The sequence below is a fragment of the Ursus americanus genome, chromosome 19 (assembly GCF_024610735.1).
Source record: "Ursus americanus isolate L20-20 chromosome 19, mUrsAme1.1.p, whole genome shotgun sequence".
NCBI classification, from domain to species: Eukaryota; Metazoa; Chordata; class Mammalia; order Carnivora; family Ursidae; genus Ursus; species Ursus americanus.
In genome coordinates, this window is record NC_142145.1 from 50,391,672 (window position 1) to 50,405,970 (window position 14,299).

General features: G+C 34.3%; 1 protein-coding gene across 3 annotated transcripts in view; it reads left to right on the plus strand.

The window, feature by feature from the left end:
* The window catches only part of SMCHD1 (structural maintenance of chromosomes flexible hinge domain containing 1), a 157,083-nt gene that overhangs the window by 54,228 nt on the left and 88,556 nt on the right, over positions 1 to 14,299 (plus strand). For all 3 annotated transcript variants that reach the window (XM_087869946.1, XM_045781946.2, XM_087869947.1), the window contains 5 exons: positions 1,699 to 1,776; positions 1,855 to 1,974; positions 6,461 to 6,605; positions 11,613 to 11,709; positions 13,052 to 13,124. In XM_087869946.1, coding sequence (XP_087726072.1) covers positions 1,699 to 1,776; positions 1,855 to 1,974; positions 6,461 to 6,605; positions 11,613 to 11,709; positions 13,052 to 13,124 — 513 coding nt within the window. The remainder of the gene's footprint in view (positions 1 to 1,698; positions 1,777 to 1,854; positions 1,975 to 6,460; positions 6,606 to 11,612; positions 11,710 to 13,051; positions 13,125 to 14,299) is intronic.

Here is a 14,299-nt window from a genome sequence, read left to right on the forward strand (position 1 = left end):
GTTTGTTTTTTTTAAAGATTTTATTTTTTTTTGAGAGAGCACGCATGTGCTGGGGGAGGGGCAAAAGGGGAGGGAGAGGAAGAGGGAAAGAATTCGAGGCAGACTCTCTAAAGCCTGATGTGGGGCTGGATCTCATGACCCTGAGATCACCACCTGAGCCGAAACCAAGAGTCGGACACTCAACCAACTGAGCCACCCAGGTGCCCCCAGTTTTTCTGTTTTTGCATATGTTGCCTTTTCTTTTGGTGTACTATCCAAGAAGTCATTGTCAAATCCAGTGTCAGGAAGTTTGTTTGTTTTTTTTTTTTTTTTTTGTCTAAGATTAGTTTTATCATTTTAGCTCTTACATTTAGTTCTTTGATTCATTTTAAGTTTAATTTATATAGATTAATTTCTTTCGAATGTGGATATCCAGATTTCATAGCACCAGTAATCAGAAACACTGTTCTTTCTCCATTGAATGGTCTAGGCGTTCTTGTCAAAAATCATTTGAACATACGTTCAAGGATTTATTTCTGGGCTCTCTCTGTCTCTTCTTATGCCAGTAACACACTGTTTGGATTACTGTAGCTCTGTAATAAGCTTGGAAAGGAAATGTGAGTTCTCTAACTTTCTTATTCAGGATTGTTTTGGCTGTTTGGGTCCCTTGAGAATCCAAATACATTTAGCATGGGTTTCCTATTTCTGCAAAAAAAAAATGGTATTAGGGTTTTGATAGGGATTATATTGCATTGGTAGATCAGTTGGATGTTATTGTCATCTTAACAATCCATGAACATGATTTTGTGTCATCCGAGTGTGCTGAATTTATTGACTGATAATAAACAAAGTCACTTGAGGGGCACCTGGGTGACACAGTTGGTTAAACATCCGACTCTTGATTTCAGCTCAGGTTGTGATGTTGGGGTCATGGGATTGGGTCCCATGTTTGGCTCCCCACTCAGTGCGGAGTCTGCTTGGATTCTCTCTCCTTCTCTCTAAAATAAATCTTTAAAAAAACAAAGTCACTTGATATAATCCTTTTTTAATGTGGTCATGTCACCTACTTGATGTATGTTTTGGTTTTGTTTAAGAATTGCTGTATTTTAATTCTGTTTGTTCAATTTCTAAGTCATTTACATAATTTCAAAGTGAGAAATAAATCTTAAGAGAAGTTATGTCATCCCTCTGTTTACTTCCTCCCTGTTTAGGTAGTAATTTTACTACTTTTTGGCTTACCTTTCCTGCTATAATGCTGAGCAGGAACAAATATATTATTTCTTACCCTTCCTTACAAAAAAGGTAGCATGTTATATATATATATATATATATGTTTTTACTCCTTCTTTCTCATAACAGTCAGCCATTAGATCTTAACAATTCTATATAAATAAACTGTGGTATTTTAGTCTTGAAAAGTCTTAAGGAAAATTATTTTTAATATCGAAACAAAATCATCTCTGATCTTTTGTACCAATTAATCTTATTTACAGATACATTTTTAAGAATTGAAATAAAGGAATTTTAATGAGCTGAATGAATAATTTTCATTATGCTGTTCACTTGCTTAGGATAGCTTCAGATCCTTTGATGAAGTTTCAAAACAATTTCTAAAAATGTACAACAAATAAAAATATTTGATGCCGGTGTGACATTTCATATTCATATTGTGTATTCAGTTTCTCAAGGTATAAATATTTCTTTTTTCTTTTTATTAAGCTTCAAATGGAAATAAAGAAATCATTTCACATATTAGTCAACATGGAGGAAAATGGCCTTACTGGTTTAAAAAAATGGGTGAGTTATTATTCTGAATGTTAAAAATGGTATCAGTATTATGTTGACTTGATTTTTAATTTCTCTTAATTTGTCCAGAAAATATTCAGAAGTTGGGGAATTATACATTGAAATTACAAGTTGTATTGAATGAAAGTAATGCAGACACTTATGCAGGAAGACCACTACCATCAAAAGCAATTAAATTTTCTGTTAAAGGTAAGTGAAACACTATATACCTACATATTATACTGAAGGTGGCATTTTAAATAAAGGGAGAACAGATAGATAGGTAATTCAATAAAAGATGTTTGGCCAGTTGTGATCATCATTATCTTAAAATGGCTTTATGATTCTGCTTCATAATCATATTTCTTCAAGTTTTTATTTAAATTCCAGTTTTAATATGCAGTGTAATATTAGTTTCAGGTGTACAATACAGTGATTCAGCACTTCTGTACATCACTTGGTACTCATCACAAGTTCACTCCTTAATCCCCATTTAACCCATCCCCTTGCCTATTTAACCCATCCGCTTGCCCACCTCCCCTCTGGTAACCATCAGTTTGTTCTCTGTAGTTAAGAGTCTATTTCTTGGTTTGACTTTCTCTCTTTTTTCCCCTTTGCTTGTTTGTTTTGTTACTTTAATTCCACATGAGTGAAATCATATGGCACTTGTCTTTCTCTGACTGACTTATTTTGCTCAGCATAATAATCTCTAGCTCCATCCATGTCATTGCAAATTCATAATCATATCTCTTTAAAGTTTTGAAGGCATCATTGTTTTCTTCTGTTGGTGGTGGTAACATCTAAAGCTATTCTGATTCCTGACCTTTGCATGTGTGAGCTGTTCTGCCCACCACCCCCACTCCAGTCTTCCCTCTTCCCTGATGCCCAGCTGTGTGGAGAATCTTTTTTTGTTCTACTTTCTGAAATTTTTTTTTTCTTTTTAAAGATTTTATTTATTCGACAGAGATAGAGACAGCCAGCGAGAGAGGGAACACAAGCAGGGGGAGTGGGAGAGGAAGAAGCAGGCTCATAGAGGAGCTTGATGTGGGGCTCGATCCCATAACACCGGGATCACGGCCTGAGCCGAAGGCAGACGCTTAACCGCTCTGCCACCCAGGCGCCCCTACTTTCTGAAATTTTAAATTCTAGGAATTTTTCTTGAATTACTTTGATTTCCTACTCTGTTTTCTATATCATCTTGTATTAAGACAAGGACATCTTGACTGGTGTACTAATATTCTTTTTTCTACTTTCCATCTCTTGTTTTCCTGTGTTATGGGAGATTTCTTTAACATGACATGTTATTACACTTTCTATTGAATTTTTCCTTTCTGCTGTCATTTTCAAAGCATTCTCTGCCTGCTTCATGAATTCAGTATCTTTAATAATTCTCTGAGGGTATTAGTAATAGTGGTGGTCTTTTTTTGAAGCATTTAAACTTTATTTATAGTCTGTTTCCTCCATGTTGGTTTTTTTTTGTTTGTTTGCCCTTTCATATAGTAGATGCTGTCTTACATGACTAGTGATTTGCTTACTTTTAAATCATAGACATTTGAAAGCTTTTATTTCGTTTGGTGCGATTATGAGAATTTTTAGATTTTTCTCTTTTACGCTGTCTAGATTCCCCAAAGTAGAGCTTTCTAGTCTTCTTCTAGGAGGGTAAACACCTGGCTGCCAGCATTTTGGGAGCAAGCTGGGGAAGGCTGTTGGGGATTTCACAACTATATAATCTTTCAGTTGGTATTTTCAGCAAACTCATGCTTTTAGTAGTGCTTTGCCCCTCACTTCTTAGCCCTACTCTTTTACCTTCTTCAGAGAATAAGCCTTTTATCTGTTGCTGGGGCTGAGGAAGGCAGTTGACTGGTTCTCAGTATTGAGGGGTGGGGATCTAGGGAACTCTTCTTTCTTTCTTTCCTTTTTTTTTTTTTTTTTTTTTTTTTTAAGATTTATTTATTTTAGAGAGAAAGCACAAATGAGGGGAGAGGGGCAGAGGAAGAGACAAAATCTTAGCAGACTCTGTACTCCTCTGCATGTGGAGCCTGACATGGGGCTAGATCTCACAACCCTAAGATCAAGACCTGAGCTGAGATCATGAGTCGGGCACTTAACTGATTGATCCACCCAGGTGCCCCACCACATTCTTTGAGTAGCTGCAGAACACATTCCAGAGTATGGACATGCTATAGTTGAAGCATTTTTCTGTTGATGAGCATTTCAATCGTTTCCAATTTTTTGGCTATTGCAAACTGTGTTTCTACATGGAAAAAATTTATGCTGCTTTTTGTATGTGTGCTTGAAATTCTCTAGGGTGGGTAAAAAGTAGAATTGCCAAGCTGACATGTATATGCCTTAACGTTTTAAATATATTTACTGTCAAATAACTCTTCCAAAGGTTATGCCAGGGTACCCTCACCAACAGACCACGAAAGGTCTAGTTTCCTTATGCTCATTCCTGGCCAGCATCTGTATTTATCCTAGTTGGTGGTTAAATTATTTAATTATTAGATTTTGCATCTCTTCTCACTTTTCTTGGGCTCTCTGTGTCATCTTTGAAAACCTATTCATTTGCTGTGCCCATTTTAAATAGTTTAAAGGTGTGGTTCTCCGGAATGGGAGAATATATTTGCAAATGACACTACAGATGAAGGACTGGTATCCAAGATCTACAAAGAACTTCTCAAACTCAATACACGAGAAACAAATAAACAAATCAAAAAATGGGCAGAAGATATGAACAGACACTTTTCCAATGAAGACATACAAATGGCTAACAGACACATGAAAAAATGTTCAAAATCATTAGCCATCAGGGAAATTCAAATCAAAACCACACTGAGATACCACCTTACGCCAGTTAGAATGGCAAAGATAGACAAGGCAAGAAACAACAATTGTTGGAGAGGATGTGGAGAAAGGGGATCCCTCCTACATTGTTGGTGGGAATGCAAGTTGGTACAGCCACTCTGGAAAACGGTGTGGAGGTCCCTTAAAAAGTTAAAAACTGAGCTACCCTATGATCCAGCCATTGCACTACTGGGTGTTTACCCCAAAGATACAGAAGTAGTGAAGAGAAGGGCCATATGCACTCCAATGTTCATAGCAGCAATGTCCACAATAGCTAAATCGTGGAAGGAGCCGAGATGCCCTTCAACAGATGACTGGATTAAGAAGTTGTGGTCCATATATACAATGGAATATTTCTCAGCTATCAGAAAGAACGAATTCTCAACATCTGCTGCAACATGGACGGCACTGGAGGAGATAATGCTAAGTGAAATAAGTCAAACAGGGAAAGACAGCTATCATATGATTTCTCTCATCTATGGAACATAAGAACTAGGATGATTGGTAGGGGAAGAAAGGGATAAAGAAAGGGGGGGTAATCAGAAGGGGGAATGAAACATGAGAGACTATGGACTATGAGAAACAAACTGAGGGCCTCAGAGCGGAGGGGGTGGGGGAATGGGATAGACCGGTGATGGGTAGTAAGGAGGGCACGTATTGCATGGTGCACTGGGTGTTATATGCAACTAATGAATCATCGAGCTTTACATCGGAAACCGGGGATGTACTGTATGGTGACTAACATAATATAATAAAAAATCATTAAAAAAAATAAAAAAAATAAAAAATAAAGGTGTGGTTCTCAAATTTGACTTTCTATCTTAATCACCTGGAGAGCTTTTTAAGACACTAGTCTGTGGGGTATCACTCCCAAAGTTTCTGGGTTTGAGTGAGCCCTAGAATACATGTTTCTAATAATTTCTCAGGGGATGGCTGAAACTGTTTGACTAGAGACCACACTTTAAGAATAGCGGGTTTATAGAAGCTTTTCATGTATTTTGGATTTTAATCCATTGCTTATGTTGTACATATTTTCTCCTGTGGAGCATCTCTTTTAACTTTGTGTATTTTAACTAATAAGATATTTTAAACTTTACCAAATATATTCTTTCGTAGCTGTTGAGTACAGTAGTCCCCCCTTGTGTGTAGGGGATATGTTTTAAGACCACCCCCAGTGGTTCTCTTGAAACTGCAGATAGTAACAAATCCTAAATCTACTATGTTTTTTTCCTATATATGCATACATATAGTGAAATTTAATTTATAAATTAGGAACAGTGGATTAATAATAATAAAATAGAACAATTGTAACAATGTACTCTGATAGAAGTTACATGAATATGGTCTTTTTCTTTCTTAAAATATCTATTGTACTACTATACTCACTCTTCTTGTGATGATGTGAGGTGATAAAATGCTTGTGAGATGAAGTGAGGTCAATGACCTAAGAATTGTAACATAGTTTTGGGCTACTGTTGACCTTCTGACAGTGTATCAGAAGTAGGATCATCTGCCTCCAGACTATAGTTAACCACAGATAAGATGAGGGGGTGATACTGTGTTTTGCCTTAGTTTTTCCTATGATAATGTTATAAACTTATTCTTTATTATATTCTAATAATTTCATAGTTTAAAAACACATTTTTTTCTACCTCTAGAATTTTACTTTTATGTATAGTGAGATAAAGATCTAACTTTTCCCAAGTGGCTTATAGATACAATTTATGTAAGTTTTTCACAGATTTAAAATGCCACCTTTTATCATAGTTTAGTTTAGTGTATATAAAATATGGCTGTTTCTGACCTATAATGAATTTGCTTCTCATGTTTACTTTTTTTTTTTTTTTTAAAGAGGGTAAACCAGAGAAATTTTCATTTGGTCTTATGGATCCTCCTTTTCGTGTTGGAGTCCCATTCAATATCCCTCTGGAGTTTCAGGATGAATTTGGTCATACTAGTCAACTAGGAAATGATATTCAGCCAGTTTTTGAAGCCAGGTAATTTGAAGGATCAACCTATATGTGACTTTTCATATTTACTAAGCATTCAGTCGTCTTCTTTTTTTTTTTTTTAGCTTACATTATTTATATGTGTTTAACTTCACATTTATCATTTAAAGTATTAGTGTATTTTATAATATCTGGGGGATTTATTTAGCTCCAACCTTTGCTTTATCATATCATATATAAAGTGCTTCACTAAAGTTTATGTTTTGACTGAATTTACTGTGAAAGTTTAGGTGAGACTAATAGCTCTGTCTTACTCTTTTTTTTTTTTTTTTGCAAGTATGATATGAACTTATGGCTACTTAAACTGAGTGGTATTGCTCACTCTAGTCAGTTTTAAACCTGGTAATACAACTTATTTTGATTTGTTTTTAAAACCATAGCAATAAAGTTCATGGTTTCCATGGAAATTTGGGTCTTTCCATAGAATTTACCTTTATTTAATAGTTCTTTAGAGTATTGTGATTGGCTTATGTTAAGATAGAACTCTCAGAAACTTGACAGTGTGTCCAGTGATATGATTAAGGATGTTCACTGTCTCCCGTTATCTTCTTAAGGTGTCTTGGGAGAAATTCTTGTTCATTCTCAAGAGCATGAATGCTAAGTGTTTCTTTTTTTGCATTAGCTGCCATGTTGATCTTTTTGAGCCCACTTTTAATGTATGCTTTCTTCTGTTGTCTCTATGTATTTTTGTTGTAATCATTCATTTTTATTTTCTTTTTTTAAAGGGCCTATCCATCAGGAAGACCTAACAATTATAATTGTTCACTCTTAATTATCTGAGCATGTGCTGTATTCCAGGCATCTGCTAGCTAGACATATAGAAGTGAATAAGGACGTAGTATTTGCCTTCTAGAAGCTCATAAATTAGGAGATAGTTTAGTGGTTAGATTTATAGCATGGTTAAGTTCTTGAAAAACAATATATAGTTAAATAAAATTCAATAAATTCAATATTGAATAAATTCAATAAAAATATTCAAAATGAGTTTTTTAGTTCTATGTTCTCTAAAGTTGCAAAAAGTGATTCTTATCTTTTGACCTATTGCATTCATTTGAATGTTAAACAGTAGTGGAAGATTTGAACACTTAAATGTGTTTGTTTAAAAATAAAACACTAGAGGGGCGCCTGGGTGGCACAGCGGTTAAGCATCTGCCTTCGGCTCAGGGCGTGATCCTGGCGTTATGGGATCGAGCCCCACATCAGGCTCCTCCACTGTGAGCCTGCTTCTTCCTCTCCCACTCCCCCTGCTTGTGTTCCCTCTCTCGCTGGCTGTCTCTATCTCTGTCAAATAAATAAATAAAATCTTTAAAAAAATAAATAAATAAAACACTAGAAGTATCCCTTCTAGTCACAAATGGAAAAATATTAGCACATCATTTTACACATATTATTGATTATAAGTCCATCATCCTATCATCCTATCTTTGATAGGATATTCTTACATGAGAAGTCTCTGTCAAACATATGTATTTATATTTCGGGTTTTGAACTTAATAAAAAAAAATCCTAGTGGCATGGCCATGTGAATTTATCTTCAACAAAGACCATTTTCTTAGTGGGTTTCTTTGTTGTTTTATTTTTGTTTTTTCAGTGTTATGTGAATTTTAAAAAATCATGCATGTAGTTTTAAAGAGTCAAGTAGTTTGGTAAGGCTTATTATAAAAAAAACAGTTTCTCCTCCTTCTGCCCTCTCTACCCCACCCACAATCCACTTCTCAGAGAACCCTTTTCAACTTTCTTACTTGAATCTACTGATAACTACTGCCATATATCTAAATTTTTTATTGCTGTTTCTTCATTTGTCTGTTTTAGACATTATCTCTTCACTTAATGACTATAGACAATGACATATTCTCTTAATACCAGTTCTATTACAAATAAGCTTCCTTCCTGTTCCTCTGTTCCTCAATAAAGTTTATATTGTGGCTTGGTCAGTATTAAGTGCTTGCTTTATTGCAATTATGTAAATACTAGTCACTTTATTGTACAACTTTGTTGCTACTGTACTTTTTTCTTTGCTAAGTTTATGACAAATTAAACTGTAAACTCTATGCCAAATTTGTCTCTTCTCCAGATGTTTTAAGTGCATAGATAATCTATCAGTTTTATATTTTTGGAGACCTCTGTTTTGGAGCTTGTGATGTGCTTACAGTCTGTACTGATTGTTTTTTTTTGCTTGTCGTAGTTTTCTGTGCTCTTCCTTCACCTTCATCCTGGGGATTCTGTCTTCTCTGTTAGGGAAGTAAAATTAAAAACAAAACCTACCCTCAATGTAGAAAACTTCTTCATAAAGTGAGAAGAGAAAGAAAATTTTACTATTGACTAAACATTAAACCAGAATATGATGATTATCACGGGCAATCTGATATAGAGACTGCAAAGGCTGAAGGAAATCTTACTCCTTTATATGGATAAATGGCTGGAACTCATTATATTCATGTTTTAAAGTTAAAATGGCTAAGTATCTTTATTACTGCTTGTGGGATTTGCAGTTTGGAGTCAGCTGACTAGAAGTTAGGCCCAGGAAACTAGGAGATAGGGTTTTACCTTTTTTGATGGTTACACTATAGAGAGATGGCTCTCAGGGCCCTAAGGAAATATTCCCGAATTGTGAGTCTGTTACGTGGCTCATTTTATTTAGCATTTAACTTTTCATGGCGCTCCAGTTTTTCAAAAGAATCCCACATTCCTCTCCTTTTGCTGAAACACATCCCTGACTAGGTTCCTGTGAAGGAGTACATGTGATGAGAGAAAATTATTGCTCCAAAAATGCCTCTATTCTACTTAATTGAATTGAAAGTTGGACACTGTTTTCCTCAAAATTATGTAAACATTGTTCCATTTTGGTTTCCTTAAAATTATGAATGCATTGCTTCATTTTTGCTTTTTAAAAAGCTTCCACTTTTGCTGATAAATTTAAATTCACTTTTATTTTCATTTTTGTGTTTTCTGTGTATCCTGTCTGGAAGCATATAGGATCTACTTTTAATTCTCAGCATGGCAAAATTTTATAGTACTAAATCTTTGCATAGATCTCTACATTATTTAAAGTATTTTATTCTCTACTTTCCATCATCACTGTTTGCTCTTCCTGAGATCCTTATATTTTGGTGCTGAACCTTCTGGACTGCTATGATTTTCCTCATTTTTCTATTTTCCTTATTGTGTTTCTGCTTTTCTCTCTGACAGATTTTTCAACTTTATCTTTACAACCTTTCCATTGAGTTTTTCCTTGCTGCTCTGTTTTTAATATCCAGGAGTTTTTCTTGGTTTTCTGAACTTTTTTGGTAAATCTTGTTTTATGAATGTAATGCATTTTTTCACTGATAAGTGATAGTTTGTGTGTGTGTGTGTGTGTGTGTTTTTTAAAGTTTACATGCACAGGAAGTTTTTGTTTCTCCAAGTTTCTCCAAGCTCTTTGTTTGTTAGTTTTGTTTTTTTTTTAATTTTTTTTTTTTTTTAAATCTCTTCAGAAACCTGGTAATTTTTGGTCATCTGCTTATAACCGAATGGCTAAAATGCAGATAAGGAAACAGAGAATGTGAGAGAAGCTGTTGACTCTGAACTCCACTGTAGGATGATATGTCTGTAATGCTTTTTTGGAGGGTCTTTTTTCTTGGGCTAGGCAGTTTTCTCAAATATTTATTTGAAAATAATTTTATTTTCTTGCCTGGAAGAGAATAGTTGGTCCAGGTTCCTAGTCAGTCCAGGAACAAGGCTGGGGTGGGAATAGGGATGGGAAGGTCTCAGCAGCCATGTGCATTCATTCAAGATTACCTTTTCTATTCTTTTAGTATTTTGCCCTGCTTTTCACTTTGTCTGCTACGCCCTGGTCTGGACATCCTCCGCCTCAGCCTTTTCAGCAGTTAATCTTCGGTCAGCTGCTAGAGGACGGGGGGAAATCGGGGGTCCGGATTTTCATCATTCTTACTTTCCACCGTTCTGTTTCCCCCTACTCCGAGAGGCACGTAGTACCACCATTTCCAGAGAGGGCCTAGGAATTCTGGGCCGTAGATTGATTTCCAGCTTTTTCCATTGCTGTTCTAGGGTTCAGTTTTCTTGGGAGATTACGAAGTCCTGTTTTCTAGCAGATAAGTTTTGTTGTCCTTGTCTCTTTTTCCTTTCCTTCCTTTTCTTAGCCTTCAATAGTAAATAAAAGAAATTCCTTTGTTCTCAAATTAGAGATGTAAGAGATAGTGAAAGCAGATGTGTGTGTTCAATGTTCATTTTCCCCAGGGAGTCTGTTTTATCTTACACATCACTTCACAGCTTTTTTCAAACAAGGCATGCCATTTAATTTTTATAATTTATTTGCATAATACCTGTAAATATTTAAATTCCATTCTTCAGAAAAATTTGGCTTTTTCTCCCTCATGGTGTATCTTTTACTTTTATTCCCTCATCTTATCCCTTGACAAGAGTAAAATGTTTACGCTGTAATGACCTACATGTGGTCAGAGGCTATTTAGGAATGAAATTGCTCATGGTAATAGATTAGGGCATCTCAGTGTATATTCTAATGAGGTTACATCATAAGACTGTACTTGATTATTTGGACTTTATCTAAAATTACTATATAAGTGCCAGAAGCTCTCTAACATCTCACTGGATGAAAGATTTGGAAAAAAAAATACATGGCGAAGTCTGAACATCTCCTAAACCTGGCCTATTTGGATATTTCCTTTTCTTAGACCTGTATACATAGTCTAGCATTTGATTATTTCCTGCCTTGTATCTTATTTAATAAATAAAGCTTTACATTTTGTAATTTATCATTTACAGTGTTTGGCCCAGTGCTATCACTTATGGATCATTTTTCTTTGTGAAAGAAGTTCTTAGGAATTTTCTCCTATTGAATTATTTATTCTAATTTTTAATATACTATCTTATTAGAAAAATGAATTAAACATGAGAATGGCATGTGAGAAGGTAACACATTTGCAACTTACTTATAGGTAATGCAGGGGAAGTTAAAAAATAATTTGTTTTTTTCAGTGGTTTATCTTTACATTATGAAGAAATAACCAAAGGACCGAATTGTGTGATTCAAGGGGTTACAGCTAAGGGCCCTGTAAACTCTTGTCAAGGCAAGGTAAGCATTGTACATAAATGTTTTAATACATGCTTATTTCCTGTGTGATAAAAATGAAATGGAGAATTTAAAATTGGATGACATATTTTTATAACAGGATGACAATATGGGGTTCTTAGGAATTAATCAGGATCATGTCACTAAACTTAACCATTTATATCTCTAAGGAAACTAGCATGTTTGCTACTGTGTAACATTTAGGAATTAAATATTTTTTAAGTGTCTTTATCTTCATTCCAGTCTTTTCACATTCAGAGTCATTTTACCAACAGTTATCCAGTACTAGGTTTCTTTTTTCTCTCCAACTTTTAAAAAATTTTTGAATATTATTTTTAGAACACAAAAATATGAGAAACTTTAGCTCACATTTATGAACATACTGGGTTTGGTATTTGGATAAAGGAAAGTGTTTTGGGAGGGATAAAGTTAGGGAAGGTAAAAATATAAATTCCAATAAGGTAGTTTTTCAATCAGGTATATAAAGTATCTAGTAGATTTACATGACTAAATGGAATACTATGGCTAACAAGTACTATATAACTTTTCTTCACTGCACCATTAACCTACAAGATATATTCAGAATTTCTCTATCAAAGTGGCATTTAGAATAGAGCATGGGAATTTCTTTAAGTACTGTATGCTGCACTGCATTGTATAATGAAATCAAATTAAAAGTCAAGTTCTTTACATCTTTCTGAATTCAGAGTTTCCTGGAAGAAGAACTTGAATTTCGGGGAAATTTGACTTTAATAAGATAAGCTTACTAAAAAACTAAAATGATTTCTAGATTTTTTAAAAACGCTTTTTTGAAATAACTTTATATTTACAGAAGAGTTGGAAAAATAGATAATATAGAGAGTTTGCATATACTGTCTACCCAGTTTCCTCTATTAATATCTTATGTAACTGTCAAGTATTTATCCAAACTAAGAAATTAACATTGGTACAATACTATTAACAAAACTATGGACTATTCACATTTCACTGGTTTTTTACTAATTAGTTTTCTATTCCAGGATCAAATCCAGAATACCACATTGCATTTAGAGAGGTCTAGATTTTTGGTATTTATGCTTCACTATTTTCCATACTTTTTATAATGCCCATCTTTATTCTGATTATTCAGAGGTTATTCCTTTTGAATTTGAAGAGGCTGTTATCTGTAAAGAAGCAATATGAGTACATTTTTTCATCTATAAATGACCATGTTTCTCACTATAAATTTGCTGAATAGATTTCTGTAATGTTATGGAAATGAAAAGCACAAATTAATCAGAATTGAGTTGTTAAACTATTGAGCTATTTAGGACTTGGATTTAATTAAAATAATTTTTTTCAACAGAATTTTAATTTGAAGGTTATTCTGCCGGGTTTAAAAGAAGACACACAGATTTTAAAAATTAGATTACTGCCAGGTAATATTTTAAGAAATATTCCTAATATTTACATTTAAAATAATATTCTTACTATAAAATATAAGATGAAGTGTTTTTTGGCTTGATTGTGGTATAAGTCTTGAAAATACATTAGAATGTCAAAGTACTGACAGAAATGACTAATTGAAAAAAACAGGAAAATGTAGAGGAAGACATTAGAAAAGTGTGAATGTTGAGAATGTATTAAGGAACTATTCTTAAGAGATACACTAATTAGGCTTATATTAGAACTGGACCTGTCTTTGTCTCTTCTGGCATAACTGTAAATGTTTCATATCTTAAGAAGAAAAGTTTCTCATGCATTTATGTTAACGTGATAATGACTTATCAGCTTTGTAATGAAGTTACATTAAAGTAACACAGGGTAAGAAATGCTGGCTAATTTGAGAGGCAGCCTGTCATATAGGTTCAAAGAATACACTCTGATTTTATCTCTTCTGGTTTTGAATTTAAGCCCTTGACACTTATGAGCTAGGTAAACTTGTCCTGTACCTCAGTTTTCTCATGTGTAAAATGAAATAATATCTACTCTCTCGCGGTGGTTGTGAGGATTCAATGAGTTAATGTAGGCAACCCTTACTTTGCGAGATTTTGTGGTAACCGAATGGAGAACAACACAGTTCCAATATGCATGAGTTCTTGTTAACACAGTACTGTGCAAAGTGAGAACTGCATGTGCTTGTAAAACACAACAATGCTTGGTATGTCAGTTTTAGCTCTGTCATTAATAATACTGTAATCCTGCCTTTGTCCACATATGACCATTTGCACTGTTTTTAAATGAAACATGAGTTATGTCCTTTCACAAATTCAAGTTGTTTTTTTCCCTCAAGCACAAATTGATAAAGATGTCAAAATTAGCACATTGGTAGAAGTACAAGAATAAAATTTTCGAGGCACCTGGCTGACTCAGAAGAGCATGTGGTTCTTAGTCTCGGGGCCATGAGTATGAGCCCCACGTTGAGTGTACATACTTAAATACACATACACACACACAGAAGCAAACTTATTTAAAAAAAAAAAGTTACATACTAATAAACACTTACAATGCTTTTATTTTAGAGGTTAGCTAAAAGTTATAGATTTGGGTAGTGAAATTCTTAATAACCCGGTACTTTGGCATTGTTTTGAATTTGAGAATGAAAATTTGTAAA